Source organism: Poecilia reticulata, linkage group LG13 (assembly GCF_000633615.1).
Source record: "Poecilia reticulata strain Guanapo linkage group LG13, Guppy_female_1.0+MT, whole genome shotgun sequence".
Taxonomy (NCBI): domain Eukaryota; kingdom Metazoa; phylum Chordata; class Actinopteri; order Cyprinodontiformes; family Poeciliidae; genus Poecilia; species Poecilia reticulata.
In genome coordinates, this window is record NC_024343.1 from 9,908,251 (window position 1) to 9,924,839 (window position 16,589).

The 16,589-nt window shown below is 38.7% G+C and overlaps 1 protein-coding gene across 2 annotated transcripts in view; it reads left to right on the forward strand.

Annotated features, from left to right (window-relative positions):
• Window positions 1-6,584, forward strand: part of vmn2r1 (vomeronasal 2, receptor 1) — a 16,004-nt gene extending 9,420 nt beyond the window's left edge. Inside the window, exons 2-14 of one of the 2 annotated variants that reach the window (XM_008425312.2) lie at window positions 311-602; window positions 686-928; window positions 1,039-1,230; window positions 2,171-2,296; window positions 2,399-2,571; window positions 2,783-2,903; window positions 2,985-3,212; window positions 3,288-3,411; window positions 4,108-4,268; window positions 5,031-5,226; window positions 5,307-5,542; window positions 5,649-5,848; window positions 6,205-6,584. In XM_008425312.2, the coding sequence (XP_008423534.1) occupies window positions 311-602; window positions 686-928; window positions 1,039-1,230; window positions 2,171-2,296; window positions 2,399-2,571; window positions 2,783-2,903; window positions 2,985-3,212; window positions 3,288-3,411; window positions 4,108-4,268; window positions 5,031-5,226; window positions 5,307-5,542; window positions 5,649-5,848; window positions 6,205-6,529 (2,617 nt within the window). In that variant the 3' untranslated portion in view covers window positions 6,530-6,584. Of the gene's footprint in view, window positions 1-310; window positions 603-685; window positions 929-1,038; window positions 1,231-2,170; window positions 2,297-2,398; window positions 2,572-2,782; window positions 2,904-2,984; window positions 3,412-4,107; window positions 4,269-5,030; window positions 5,227-5,306; window positions 5,543-5,648; window positions 5,849-6,204 lie in introns of both variants that reach the window. The other variant, XM_017308085.1, reaches the window with a different exon arrangement.
• The last annotated feature ends 10,005 nt before the right edge of the window (window positions 6,585-16,589 follow it).

The following is a 16,589-nucleotide window of genomic DNA, read 5'->3' on the forward strand; positions in this document are numbered from 1 at the left end:
AAGTAAAGTACAGATACACGAAAATTGTACTTAAGTACAGTAACGAAGTACTTGTACTTCGTTACTTCCCACCACTGGTCATATGTCATCATCATTAGCTTTGATACATTACAGATCAGCACCCCAAATATATACGTTTAAAGGCTCCTTGTTTGAAAAACAACGAAAAAGCTTATTGTGATTTATTTATGATTCATACTCTCAGCTCAAAATTGTGATAGCACTTGGCGCCAGATTTCTGGACCCCAAGCATAAACTGACCCTCTCAATAAATCTGTTACTTCCTTATTGTTCTTTCTCAATTCTGTAGGTTTAATTTCCGTACCTTCCGCTGGACACAGACGATGCTGTTCGCTATCAATGAAATCAACCAGAGGGAAGACCTGCTCCCAAACACCGACCTGGGCTACGTTATCTATGACTCATGCTTCACCATCTCCAAGGCCGTGGAGGGAACCCTGACATACTTGACGGGACAAGATGAAGCCGTACCCAACTATCGCTGTGGCAACGGGCCACCTCTTGCCACTCTAATAGGTGCTGGGGGTTCTGATCTGTCCATTGCTACAGCCAGGATCCTGGGGCTTTATCATTTTCCACAGGTAGGCCACTGATGACAGAACAGCAAGTAAAGATGAAAGAAATGGGTGAAGAGATATCAAATCCTTACCGCTTGCTTCTTTAGGTCAGCTACTGCTCAACATGTTCTGCACTGAATAATAAGTTCCAGTTCCCCACCTTCTTAAGGACCATCCCTAACGATCTGCACCAGTCTGCAGCTATGGCCCAACTGGTGCTGCACTTTGGCTGGACCTGGGTGGGCACCATCGCTGCTGAGGATGATTATGGTAAATATGGCATCAAGGACTTCAAGGAGCAGGTGGAGGAAGCTGGAGTCTGCATTTCCTTCTCTGAAACTCTGCCTAAGGTAGACTGTATTCCTTCACATCAGACACTGTACCATCAGATAATTCCCCACAAAACCCTTTAGTGAGATCAGTGTGGTGTCCTGAAATCAACTGTGTGTGTAAACTTTAGGTGAGCTCACCAGAGGCCATCAAGAGCATCGTTCAAACTGTAGTTGAGTCCACAGCCAAGATCATCGTGGTCTTCTCATCAGATGTAGACCTTAGTCCGCTCATCGGCGAACTTCTCCGCCACAATGTGACGAACCGCACCTGGATTGCCAGCGAGGCCTGGGTCACCTCTGCCCTCATCAATCAGCCTGGGGTAGGTCCAGTCAGCTGATGGTGTTTATCTGTTGGCAATATTATGTTCGAGCTTAATTTGACCAAAGGGATAGTACAGGACTTTTAAGGCGCGGTTCTATTGAAGTAGTTTATACTTGCAGGCATATATATAACACATGGCGTTATACAAGTTGATGGCTTTCTACACGGGAAATAAAGAGGCGATGTGCCACCAATGATTCTCCTGTATGAGTATCACTTTAATTCAGGAAATAACCAGTGAAGTGAAATAACGAGCAAAAGTGGATGGATGTTCACTTTGGAAATGCACTTCAGGTGATTGAAGACCGTCTTTGTAATTGGCTTTACATGTCTCTGAAGGATCAGGTCCCAGTCCATCACTACACACACATTTCGGGGCTGATCACTAGTTTCTAGCTGTGCGGACTCTTGATTGTTCCTCTTTTGGTCCAAAAGTAATTACTTCACTTTTGTTTTTATTCAGATGAAGGACACAGGAAATTCATTGGTGGTGCATGGGCTCCTAACTTTATTTTCTGTGTAAATAACTATTGACTTCTTTTAGTGATTGCCCATTAAAAACAATAAAATGGCTTAAAACAGAAGCGTAAAACAATCCCGAATGTTTTAGATGTTTCCTCTGGCTCACTACACCTCAATCTAAAGAGTTTCTTAATAGGTCTCTGCCAAACTTCATGACATGCTAAGGAGGTAATTCAGCCATTTGAATCGGGTTTAGATGATCATCTATCCAAACTGCTAGAATATTTATGAGATTGAAGTTGTTGTTATAAGATAGCAGAAATCTACTTTGGGCTTCATCCCTCTCTGATTGGCCATTAGCTTTAGCCTTTGGCTAACCAGTTTTAACTTATAGTCCACTGCTGGCAAGATATTAACTGAGACACAACCTCACTTCAAAAATTGACCTGAATGTGCATGCTGTTTTCTTTTCCCAGGTGAACTCTCTCCTGTCTGGTACCCTTGGTTTTGGGGTGAAAAAGGCCGACATCCCCGGTCTTCAGCGCCACCTACTGGATCTGGATCCCTATGCAGATGCCCTCACGGAGGAATTCTGGGAGACCGTGGGTTTAAATGAATTTGACCCAATAAACTGGAAAACGTGGCACATATTAAATAGACATTTAGAGGACATAAATGTTGTGAATGTATCTATGTTTTTTTAGCTGTTTAACTGCACACTGGACTATTCCAAAGCGCTGAGAATCGCCAAGGAGGCGAACGGCACACTGTCCAGATCAGTGAGGGGGTTACCATATGGTCTGTGTACTGGCAGCGAGTCTGTGGCTCAGCTCAACAACACCTACTCTGACGTCTCTCAGCTGCGAATCACTTACAGGTCAGTACCCACAGCTCAAATTAAAGAAATCAGTGATGCTTGTGATGTCCTCACGCCATCATCTTTACTGCTATTTCCACATTATCTAACCTTCTGCACAAACATTGTTTGGAACCTATGAGCAATGCTATTTCAGGGACAGCTAACCATAAACATTTGTTTTGAGGTGAGAGCGATAATGACATTGTTAAGAAGCAAGTGGTTTGCACAGTGTTTACAAAGCAGTGTATGCCGTGGCCCATGCCTTGCACAACCTGGAGCACTGTGAAGACGGAAAAGGCCCCTTTGTTGGAGGCAGCTGTGCCAACATCACTAATTTTGAGCCTTGGCAGGTAGACGTGTACAGATTTTACAAATGGTATTAGTTTATGGCGCTGATTGTCCTCATAGCTCCTCGACTTTGTCTTCCATAGCTGATGTATTATGTGAAGAACGTGCGCTACAAAATGCCAAACACTGGGGAGGAGATCTACTTTGAAGACGGTGACACAGAGGGCTTCTATGACATCATTAATTGGCAAATCAGTGATAATGGAGAGATATCTTATGTCACCGTGGGACACTACAATGGATCTGCATCTGCAGAGGAGAAGTTGCACATAAGGAATGAGTCTATTGTTTGGAACAACGTAGAACTGGAGGTCAGATATTTTATTAGAACAGTGATGTTTGTGCCATGTTATGGTATGTATAGTTATCTCCTGTTTATTTCTAAGCCTCCTCGGTCGGTGTGTAGCGAGAACTGTGAGCCCGGGACCAGGAAGGGGATCCGGCAGGGGGAGCCAGTCTGTTGTTTTGACTGCATCCCCTGTGCTGACGGAGAAATCAGTAACACCACAAGTCAGTGTGCAGCTTTCCGATTTGCTTTACCATTTCAAATATCTAAAAGAGATACATACTCGTTGAAATACATACACATACCCCAACTGATGTTTGGTTAGAAATCAATTGGGTATTGACATGTTTCTGGCATGATATGCCCCCCTAGATAGACTTGGCAATTTATTCAAACTGGTTTCCTCGCAAAAACTCAGTTTTTAATGAAGTCTATATTTTTATGGGTTGGAGTCGGGGGTAAGGGAAGACCATTTAAGTAGTTTAATGTTAGCTGCATCCATTCTAAAGCGGTTTCAGTGCATGTTAAAACCCACTAATTGTAGATTATCCATAATATGTATGTCTTATTAGTTACTTTATTTTTTGTGATTCTTTACAAATCCTTTATACCTTCCTTATGAAGTTTTATGAAATCGTTTTAAGTGCCCCACAAGATATCTATTAAACTGAATATTTCTGAATTATTTTTCCTGAGAAATCTCCATTTTCTTTGGTAAAATATTGTTTGTGGTTCTCATTACCAGAGACAAAAACAGTAGAAACACGAGATAAGAGTGCATTCACTCCTGTATAGGAGAACGCAGTTTTTCATTTTCATTTTACTGTGTAAATTAGGTTTTGGTAATGAGCCCAATGCAATTAAGCATATTTCCCCGCCACCTGTTACTTAATAATTGTCCTGTTCTCCCTCGATGACAGATGCCCGTGAATGCATCCTGTGTACTGGAGATGACTGGTCTAATGATGCTAATGATGCTTGTGTGCCCAAAATCATTGAGTTCCTGGCCTTTGGAGAACCGCTGGGAATCACCCTGATAGTCATCTCTGCCTTTGGTGCTTTAGTAACCATAGCTGTTGGGGTGAGATTCATGCAACAGAAAATATCTATAGATAAAAAATACATATTGTCATACACTGTTAGAGAAAGGGCTTGTTATGAATTGTTATAAGCAATTGTTATAATAACAATTGCTATTATGATGAAACTAAAATTTCTGATGAAATTTTAGTTTCATCAGACCACAGCACACATCACCAAAAATTAGGGTTTTTGTCCCTCTGTGAATTTACAAAATGTAATCTAGCTTTTTAATGCTTCTTTTGCTTATTGATTCCTTCATTTTACTGTGGATAAAGACATTCTCCGACCAGCTTCAGCCAGCATCTTCATCATATCTTTTGCTTTTATTTTGGGATCAATACACTCATCTGCATTAAATCACATTTATCTTTGCAAGACAGAACTCATCTCCTTCATGAACTGTAAAATGATTGAACTTTCCCATGCTCTTTATTCTTAAAATACACCTGCAGGTTAGTCTCTCGTTAAATTAAATGCTACGATTATTAAAACCTATCAGAAGCTCATAAAGGCATGATATTATCACCTGGACTTTCCAAAATTGCTCAAGTAATGTTAGTGTATATACAGTTCTGAATTTGCAAAAAATAATAAAATCTTTCCAAGATTTTCCCTCCCATCATTCTGTCATTTAGCAAAACAGTTAAGGCTATGATAATTGAAGGAAAATGAAAAGTTGTCTTTTTATCCACTGTGTGTAACTGCTGAAAACTACTAAAACAGCTAAAATATGAGGTGTTTTCTTTCTGCTTTTTTCCAGGTGGTGCTTGTTATGTACATTGGAACCCCTCTAGTCAAAGCCAATGATGCCCTGTTGAGTTTCTTGCTGCTCTTGTCGCTTGTTGTAACCTTCCTCTGCTCTATCGTCTTCCTTGGCGAGCCACAAAACTGGAGCTGCATGACTAGCCAAGTAGCATTAGCTCTTGGCTTTGCGCTGTGCCTTTCCTGCATAATGGGTTAGTTAACATTGGAAATCAAAAATAATCTTCTCATCTTGGGATACCCTGGTAGCCTGTCTGATTTTTCTTTACCCCAGGTAAGGCAGCTGTGCTGATGCTCAGAGCTCGGGCTCTAAAAAAGGCTAGAGCCAAAGCCAAGGCAGCTGCTAAAGCTGCCAAGGCTGCAGCCGAAGCAGCAGCTAACAGCGGCAGTCCTGATGTGATAGTAACCAGCTCAAACATCAACGATACTGCTGCTTTGGATAAACCTGAAGTTGACATTCTTACCTTCGGGCATCAGAGGTCAATAGCTGCCGTAGCAACATTGATACAGGTGAGAAATGTGAAATGAAAGCAGAAAACTAGACACTTGAGATCACAACAGGTGTAAAAACCACAAAAAATAAATGAAGTAAAACTGATCTCTGATTGCTATCTAGGCTGTAGCGTGCACTGTTTGGCTCATCATCCTCCCTCCACACCCGGTTAAGAACACCGCTGCCCAGAATGTAAAGATTATTCTGGAGTGCGATGAAGGTTCTGTGGTCTTCATCTGTTGCATCTTTGCGTATGACATCCTGCTGGCTCTGCTGGCTTTCATCTTTGCCTTTACAGCCCGCAAACTGGAAGACCACTTCAGGTATGTCACATTAGGTTCTTTGCACAGAAGAATTAACAAAATGTCAGCCATTTAATGTGGAAGGTTGGTGGAAACATACGCCAAAATACCAACTGCTGTAATTGCAGCAAAGACTGGTTCAGCATGTCACATTTATATGGATTTTATTTGTAAAAATGTTTAAAAACTCCATAGGAGTTGTGTGGATTAATTATATAAAATTCCAATAAAGTACATTATAGTTTGTGATTGTTACAAAACAAAATAAGAAAACATTTGAAGGAGATTGAGCCTCTGGGTGTGTGTGTGTGTGTGTGTGTGTTTTTTTTTTTTTTAAACTTCATGTTGGTTTGTGTATTTTTTAATTTATCTTCTAGTGAAGCCAAGTCTATGACCTTTGGCATGCTGGTCTTCTTCATTGTCTGGATCTCCTTTGTCCCGGCTTACCTCAGCACGCGAGGAAAGTTTATGGTTGCTGTCCAGATTTTTGCCATTCTCGCCTCCAGCTTTGGCCTGCTCACCTGCATCTTCCTCCCCAAATGCTACATCCTTCTCGTCAAACCTGAGCGCAACAAAGAGGAGCTGATGAAGCCCAGGCCCAAACCCAAAGACGGCTCCTCCACTGGGACGTCAGCATCTCTTGCAACAGCTGCTACTGATGTCAATGCATCATTTGCATCCACGGCTATTGATGAAAACTAAGATAATCCAGAAAAAAAAGAAAAGAAAACATCACATTAAATTGGTCTTCCTATTCTATTTGTGTAGGTTTATAGCCAAAAATGAATGTATATTTATCTATTTTAAAAAGAAAACTGCTGTGGTATTTGCTTATGCAAAGACATGCAACATGTTCATGTTCTTTTTAATGTGTAGCTTATTTAAAATTGAAGCTGTTTTCATCGCCTTTCTATTGTTAAATTATGTGTTTTTTTTATTGAAGTTATGTTTACATCCCATTTATCTTTGAATGATGTTTCTGTACAAAATTTAAAACTACATGTTTTAGATTAATTTTAAGATCTGAGAAAATATTTTCTCTAAAAAGTTTGACTTTATATTAAATTGCAGTTTAGCATAGCTATCAGCACAAAATAGTTACTTATAATGCAATAAATTGTATTCATAATAATTGTAATATGTGTTTTTCATGTAAAGGAATAAATTTGTTTTCCCTCATTCTTTAAATCTGAAACCGAAACTTATAACTATGCTAAAATCATTTTAGAAACAGTAGGGTATTTTGTTTTGAGCAGATTAATTATTTTTAGCTTAAGACGGACACATTCTCAAAAAAGAAGAAGCTACAATGGGGTTTAAAGCAGTTAGGGAACCACTTCTTGTTAAAACAAAAGTATGTCTAAAAGTAGATATGTTATATGACTTTAGAGGCTTGCAGGATTAGTAATCTTCATATTCATTTTAAGAAACGTCAACAAATTTCTCTGTAATATCTTCCACGAGGAGCTGCTTGGTGGATCTATTGTTAGCCTTGTAGCAAGACAGACGTTAGAAATGTCTGTGTTCAGTTTACATGTTTTCTTCCTTTGCAAATGTATGATCTCTCTGGGTATTCTGGCTTTTTGTCATCATCCAAAAACATGCATGTTAATTCACAAGGTGATTGGTGGCAATGTCCCGACAAACGCACTTTACACAATCTTCCATTGAAACGATCTTTGAATCATTCTTACTCCTACCTCTTCCCTGAGGTCATTTTGCGATGCAGGACTGTGCCATGGGCTGAAGGCCCAAACACACAACCTTCAGGGTCAGAAAGGCTGCTCAAAGGCCTCCACTATGTTAGAGAGGGGATGATTTACAGCTGTATTCCTCCCTTCAGGTTTGGGGTCACTCTTTTCCTTAAGCAGAGAAGTTTGAGTACGGTATGCTGCTGTCCTGTTCACAAGTAATAGAACAGAGTAGAAGATGGATGTGAGTTTGTTATTTGGCTTTTGATGGTTACATTTAGAGATTTACCTGCGGAAAATTGATGGAACGGAAGCTTTAAATTCAGAAATCTTACCATTTTGTCTGAAACTTGTGTTTGTATTGAACCAGCAATCAGAAAACATGCTTGTGTTACATGTCAGTTTACTGCTCTATTGTAATGGGTTTTAACACACCAACAATAAATCTCAGGCTCTGGAAGGAGTGAAGGGATTATTTAAATCCACAAGGGGGCGTCCTGAACTGTCTTACACTAAAGACTGAGCATGAAAGAAATAAACCCAACCATAGTTATTGTTTTAAGATATAATGTAGAAAATATGTGACATTAGTTACACACAGAAATTTTACATTTTAACACTATTTGTGACTTATGATGGTATAAAATAAATGTAAAAAAAAAACCTCTTTGCTTGCTTATATTCTGTATTGTTCAATGGACTGAGAGACTAAAGCCGTTTTCGCACTGTAAGGAACGGAACCGAACGGTTCCAGCCCTGTTGTGTTTGCATATACACCGAGGGCGCCATCGAAGCTGTACCTGATGTCATTATCTTTGAAACTAAACAATGTTTTCGATGTAGCGGCCGAAGCCTTTTCCTCAGAGATGCGGCGGAAAACTTTCTCTTTCCTCGTTGACAGATCTATAGCTCATTCTGTACTTGTTCATCAGCGAGTAAGCGGAGGAAAAAAATTACCTCATCATTAGACCAGGTGATTGCACTATATTGAGACGAATCCATTGCTAATTAAAACTAATGATAAAAATATTGAAAAGAGCACTCTTTACAAAATAAAATACAGTTTAGTGAGAGCCAGCTGTCAATGGAAAATTAACGTCTGACTCCATAACAACCAGCGGCCAATGAGCTGCTGGTTCTAAGCAGAACCGCTTGGCCGGCCCGATTGGAACCACAGCTCTTGTGGTTCCAAGGGTCCGGGTGGAACCGGTCGCAAGTTCTAATGCAAACACGGTCGAAACCGTTCCGTTCCGTACCGTTCCTTGCAGTGCGAAAACGCCTTAACCCTAACCCTCACTAAAAGTTCATGATTTGCATTTAAACTGAATCCAAACTGAATATTTAAGATTTATTGACTCATATTTGCAAATAAAATAAAATAAAGAAAAATGTTTTTTACAAAACTTTATTTTACATTTTCAAATAAGCAATTTATGAATAGACTTATATTATTTAAAGATGATCAGAAGAGAGATCTATGGACAGTGAAAAGTTGTAATAAATTAATGGTAACTTAAATAATTATTACATAAGTTATTTATTGTGATTGGCACTCTTCACTCTCCATAAGAGTCTCTCACTCGCCATAAGCAGTTTGGTATTAAGCTCTGAAAATATAAAAACAAATTTATCCCTCATATACTTTTAGGGTTGAAAACTATATATATATATATATATATATATATATATATATATATATATATATATATATATACTGTTTCTCTACATTTTTCTAAAACTATTAGTTCTTAGAAAAATTTACATTTTGAAATTTTGAAAACTTAAAAGAAATCGTCAGTCCTACATTATAAAGAAATAAGTATATAATTTTGCTGTTTCTCTAAATTATTCTAAAAATATATTTGGGATAGATTATGAATAAAACATATAGTGCTATTAACATGAGTTTTATTAGAGGCTTAGATACTGTTTCTTTGCAGTTGGGCAGATTTTACAGGTTTGGACTGGAAAGTTTCAAATTTGGGAACGGTGGCTAATGGCACCATTGTTGTTATTAATAAGCATTGATGCGCATGCGCCATCCTAGATTTAAAAAAAAATATGACGCAGCTTCAACGTGAGCTTTTAAGATTAAAAATCATATTTTCTGACCTCCCAAGACGCGGAATCCGAGTAGACGCCCAGCCTTTGGCCTGAAACTTTTGTGGATCCGATTGAAATCGTGTCAGTGTTTGTCGAGCCCTAGTTTGGCGCCTTGTAGTTGACCTACGAGTAGGTCGCGGTGATGGCAAGTAGGCCGCGGGAGTGCCATGTTTGGTTATTCGGTTAAGTTATTTTTCGGAAACCTTATTCCAAAAGTGAACCTCCAAGCGCTGGAGGAGGGAGCGGTAGAGAACAGCTGACCGAAATTAGCGTGCATAAATCGGATCAACCTTGAGCTAAACGCTGCTTGCTCCGCGGAGCGCGATTATCCAATACCAAACTTGAAAACGACTTCACAGCGGTCGGCAGGGTCGCAACTACATATTATTCAGGTGGATGCGAAAACATAAGTCGACGTATACTCAGAAAGAACGAGGTAATTAGTCCAAGTTTGTCGTTTATTGAACGTTCAGAAACTTCAGCGGCTGTGATGCGCCACAGCAAAAGTAAAATAACCCGAACAGGCGATTTACTCTCTAAACCAGTGTTTCTCAACCCTTTTTGGGCCAGCGCCCCCCTAGCCCTTATCCAGGTCCCTCACCGCCCCCCACCAAAGAATTTACAGGCTACTTTGCACTGACCATTATTTTATCATTAATATTACTATCACTATTGTAGATGTTTTGATTTTTGTACGGTGCAGAAACGTAAGCAATAGAACAGAACGTAATGTCTTCCAGCTTTTTCCAACAGCAGCACAGCATCAGCAGCCCACATTACTGATAGCCAGGAAGGAGATAAATGAGTCCATTTCTATGCTTTCCTGTAAACTGGTTATGAGTCTGTTGGTTTTTCACTTTTCTTGTATTCTAACTATTTAACCAACTGGTAAACAAATGTTTATATCTGTTTTTAAAAGAATTGTAGCTTCTCTCTTATGTCTCCATCAGATGAGCAGCAGTAGCAGCTTTTAGTGACATTATTGTTAATAATAATTAGATTGTTTTTGAATACGATTCAGGATTTAAAATGAAACTGATGAAGATGGTCTATGTGTCTAGTCTGGCCTGGGAGAGATGTCTGTGGTTCCCTTCTGGACCTGTTACCCCATCAACCTGATGTGGAAGGTTTCAGAATTTAGGTCTCACAGCATCTCAACGTGTCAACAATGCAGCCAGTGGGCTGAGGGAAATACAGCTCCACTTTGTAGCAATTCAAGAGCTACACAGCTTTTATTGTGTCGCAAAAATTTCATCAGCATAGAAACTCCAAAGTGTGCTTTAAACTTTTGTCATAGTACCCCCAAGAATTTAAAACTACTTTCACCCCTGGTGGCAACCCTATGGAGTGCTGAGATACAGTTATGCAGTGAAAGCTAAAGCTGTGGCCGCGCTTGTCACGCAAAATAATGTCGCAAGAAAGGACTTATCCTTCACATAGCAAAGAAAGAAGAAGCATAGAAAAAACTGAGATAAAGGTATGTTTTAATGTCTCTTGGTAATGTTATGTTTAAAGATTTGTGGAACTTCTAATGGAAAATTAGCTTGATATAGAGACCTTGAGCAGTCCAGTTCAACAGCCAAACATTGATGCTAGCATCTTTGTATTAGTGTGAAACTGACTTTTAACTTTAAATGAGCTGATTCTCGTTGGCCCTATATATTTCTGAGGTATTTTGGGTTCAAAAGGGTGTGTTTGATAATGTTGGATAATAATAATTAAAACTTCTCAATGTTTGACATTGTGTAGCAAAAATGTTTTTACATCAGGCTACATGGCTACTGCCATGTAACCATGTATGTCAATGAGCTGCTCTAAGCTGTAGCTGGTGATATGTTGTTTGCTGCTGTGAATGACAATTTATGTGGCTAAAATAAACATTTTTACGTCAACTTAAGTTATGTGAAACTAATCCAGGAACTGTTAAAATTATTTGAAGGCCCACAATCAGCCTACAAGTGGTCCGCATTCTCAGGCGACAAAGACTACTATAAATTGAATTTTTAGTTATTGGAATTACATCTAAGAGAAATTAATGTAATTAAAAATATGTCGTGAATAGGTATTCCATCTTAAACAGGGGTGCACCAATTGCAGTTTTCTGGCTTATCGCCAATTACCGACTTCCCAAAATGAGGAAATTGATGCAGATAAATTTATGACACATATAGGATATAATGTTTACAGCATTGTTAGAGATGCAATGAGTTCATAGCAGGTGTTCGAATGATCTAATTGACTGTTGATCGTAGCAAGCTACATTATTAGTATAAATACAGGGCCCCATAACCAAATTTCACTTGGTGCCCCATGGAGGCCTGGGCCAGGGATGGATTATGGACATATGCATGGAAAAATTGCTTTTGTTTAAATGCATCAAAAACCTTAAGTACAGGAACACTTGAGCTAAACTGAGACAAAATGTGTACATTGTGCATGTGTGCGCCTCAAAAATCTTTTTGATAAAATGTGTAGCAAAATTTCTAGTCCAGCAGAGGGAGTCAGAGGAAATGAACTACAAAGCAGGCAGTTTTTGGTGAGAATGCATTTTTACAGTGGTGGAAAACTTTAACGCATGTAAAGAGAATGTTTTATAATGGCTACAAATATTAAACCAAACCTTTGCCACTACTGATGTTTGGAAATAATAATTGCTTAAGAATTGAAATGATGGATAACAAAGTGTTTAGTTTTCTCAACAAGTTGTGTTGAGTGTTGACCTGTGTGTGTTTTCTCGCAGGAACACGAGAAACACGAGAAAACACGAGGCTTTGCAGTGATCCGTGATGCCGTAAAGCTGTATCCAGTCAAATCTGTCTGTGTGGACAATAATAAATTCTCCTGGTGACAGAGGGGTGAAGGTATGTGTTTATAATTTAATGCCAGCTGACTCTTCCGTACAGGAACACTTGAGCTAAATTGAGAAAAAATGTGCACATGGTGCATGTGTATACATTCTCTTTGCTTTGTATTTGTCTGAGTGAGCTAGTGTTTACATAAGTTACTTTGAGTTACCAGATTTATTTTAATGGTGTCTCAAGTCTGAATACTTTTTCTTAAAACTACAAACAGGTTTGTTTTGATAAACCTGTTGTCCAGAAGGTCAAGATGCCCAAGATCACTACCAGCTGACCTTCTAGATATTATGTTTGTGTAGGTTTTTAGTGTTCAGTTTGGTGGTAGTGCTAAATGCATGAATGGAAAGCAACAAAATAATATCTGTTTTTCTGGTGGATTTACACAATTACAAAATTGTATTAGCCTTTAAAATGTATGGGTCTCAACATGTGGGAACATCTCGAGTGGATGTAATCTTTGAGTTGATCATAACAGTTGGACCTAATGCGTGTTTCAGAGTAAATTATTGTAAAGTTCCCATTAGAAGATAATCAAAACTGCACTGAAAAAATTTGATTGTTAAAACTCATGGTCAGTGTTAGAAAAATGAATGATGTATCCGTTCTCTGAGTGAGACAGAGAACAGGCACAAGAGGAAGAGTGCAGCACATTTCATGTTTAATGTTTATTTATAAAAATTTTACATGTTCACACTACCTTCACTCAAGTGCCAGGTACAGGGGAAAGAGGCCTAAGCCAAACCCGTTAGCAGGGTTGATTTTCTTAAACTTTGCATAGATATGATCTCACCTTATTGAAGTAATATGTAACTGCAGTGCTAAACTAAATTGTTCTAATTAGTTGTAAGTGAAAACGAGACCAATTTGACATCCAAAGGCTCAGGTTTGCTTAGCTTAATCTAAAACTGGGAGAGCAGCTGTTCCAGTTTGTTTCATATAGTTTGTAGCCTGGGTGGGTTTTCACACACGCATATATGTATGTCTTTAATTTCAAAACCTTCTCAGTATGTCTAACAACTCTCTCTCATGTCTTTCCTAAATCCTGTCTTGAATTTGATTCGCAATTCCTTGCAAAAATATTGTAAGTTTTTCAACCCGTTCTATTGATGGGTGTTATTGGCCAACAAAAAGTGTTTTAAAAAAAGTGCAACCTTTATTTATACTCAACACTTTGTAAAACTTTCATTGTACGTATAGCTGGTATGTAGCTATGAGCTTTGCATGCTAACTTTCAGGTAGGTTACTTCTTAACTGATTACACTGGATGTTATTGAAACAGCAACAATCAAATATGCATTACACTCTTTAGATTTGCACTATTATTTGTTTTAACAACTGCTACCAACCTCTATGCATTTGCCAGTCATGTAAACCTGTAACAAAATAGATTAAAGTTTGTGATTGTATGAACAGTTGTGCTGATAGGGTAGGATGGATTTATGGCAAACTTGTTTGTTGAAGCTTAAGAGACACATTGGATGTTGCACTGATTCATACTAGTACTAATCAGCTATGAGACAGTTTATTTATGGGGTCTTACAATTTTAGTAACATCTTCCTGTGAGTAAAAAAGGAAAGCATTTTGGTCTCAGAACTGTCCCATCACATGAAAGATGCTGGAATTTTCAATGAAAACCATAGTGCATCACGCCTCAACTTTGGGGATTGCTAATCGTCTAACAATAACTTGGCTCCTTAAAAGGAGATGAAGCACTTTAGACTGACTGAATAGAATTATTTTTGCTCTATAAACATAATGAATTTACCCCGAGTCTCTGTGTCAGAGCACACAGCGTGTACGTTTGCAAAGTGCACTGTATCAGTTTGCGTCTCAGCGGAGCTTCAAGATAAAGGCCGTGGATGACGGATTTTGTTTACGGTAGGATTTCCCACTAAGTGATGAAGAAGTAACAGAGAGGTCAGATCAGATAAACTTTGTGTTAGGAATCCTCTGAACCAGGGACCTTGGAAAGCAGCAGATCTTCCAGCTGATGTGCTTTGCATAAGGCCGTGTGACTCCAGTGAAAATGTGTCAACTGTCATTTTACTCAAAACTCCCAAACTAACAGATAGAAATGTAGATCAGAAAGACCTCAGTGATCTATTTTTACCTCATTCGGTGGTGAAGACGCAAACTCAACACAATTTATTACCTCATTCTGCATCGTTAAATATTATCAGCACCCCTGATGAAGATGAATAAAAAGATAAACATGTAAAATTTTTATGACATTAAGCTAATAGAGCATAACAAAATTGGAGTGGTAACCTCAGCGATAAATTGTTTTACTTCATTATTATATTATATATTATATATTTTAATTGATTGTAGTGTCCACCTAGTATTAAATTGTAACCAATGTCCGCCTGCTTCTCAATGATAAAAAGTATCATGTGATACTTTCTCTTGGCCACTCATAAAAATTGGAAAGACTAGAGAAAGCTCTTAAAGATCACATTTCTGAACTTTGTATAAAGCTAAACACAAAATTCGGACAAGTTTTCAGTCAAAGTATCTGGAAGCCACTTTGATATCCAGCACTGACCCCAACCTTTTCCCCAGTCCACTCTGGTTGTTTATGTCCAGTTTGTCCAGTCTGTTTGGATCTCATTACTGGGCTAAATAATTGAATGCTGGTCCTCCGTCACTGATCTATTCACTTGACCTCAGAAGAGTCAAATCTCTAAGTATCTGGTTAGATTTCTAGGGGATTCTCAGTCCACAGAGCTTGACCACAAGGAGCTGTTTAATGCATGAGTGCGTTCACATGTCCATGTCTGTTAGCAGATTTACTACCAGTCCAAAATAGCAGTGGATGCAGAATTTCATGCAATAGCTAGCCACATGTTTGTAGCTTATCCACACTTTGCAGTTTAAATGCTGTTTCTGTTGTCTGCACAGTCTTCTCCTTCAACCCACCCTGTCACTGGTAAAATGGAATATTTTACTACTTAAAACCTTGAAAGTGGTACAATAATTTGATTGTTCTTACCTTTTAGTTTACTTCAAAGTTCTGCCGAATTTGTCAGTGTTAGAGGAAAGAAAAAAGTCTGCAATACCTACCTATTATGATTAATTTCATCAGCTGGCACCATTCAAGTAGATAAGAGTACATGAGAGAAATAAGGACTAGCTAGAATAACAAGGGTGCTTCTAGTGCTAAAAGTATCATGTAATATGTATATATAATAACATCACTTCCATCTACTGAAAAGTATATGGAACAAGTTAGTAGGCCTACTTAGTAGATACCGCAACCCATTGTTAAGTGCATAATTTGAAAAACACCTCAGTGAGCCTTAGCATGCTTGTGTATAAAGGCTGTTCTGTAACAAGGTTCAGTAGTGGGTGTGGGGAGCCATAGACCTGCCTACCGGGGACCACAGGATAAACATCCAAAGGCCCTTTCAGCACAGAAACAGAAATCGAATCCAGGACCTTCTTGCTGCAACTGTCCTTCTCATACTAATAAAAAGGAGTAAAAATAATTACTAGATTTTTGAGAAAGAAATAAACTAGCAGTAGAAATATCAGATTACTGTGTCTGTTCAGAGTTTAAGAAAAGTGTCTAGACTTTTACATTGCTCTGCTTGACAAAGATGTAAATTAGAGTTTCTCCCCCACTACCCATGTGTCTTATTACACAAAGAATGGTGTTAAGACTCTGAGGTGGTCCAGGAGAAGCATAAATATAGAGCCATTACAGATGCTGATGACACATATGTGTGTACCTCTCTAACATTTGTGTCTTAATTATAGTAAGCATCTATGCATACGCTCCGGCAGCATTAAAGACATATTTAAATAGAGATGACTTTATTTATTCCTTGTGGTCACTTATTTATTTATTCCATCTGTGTTCATTCACTTTAATTGCATTAATAATACTTTTTCTTTAATTTCTGTGTTATTTTGGGACGTGCCTTTGTGCACAGGTATCATGTATGCAGTCTGTGTGAGTGAGTAAGTGCATGCATTGTTGACGCCCTGGCATGTTTGGCTGCCTCCTTTTAGGTCAGAGCAGGCTGTGACGAGACAAGGAAACCAGGATCTAGTTTCAGGCTGGATGAGGCTATAAGAGCACAGAGAGAACACTGCACAGACAAAGA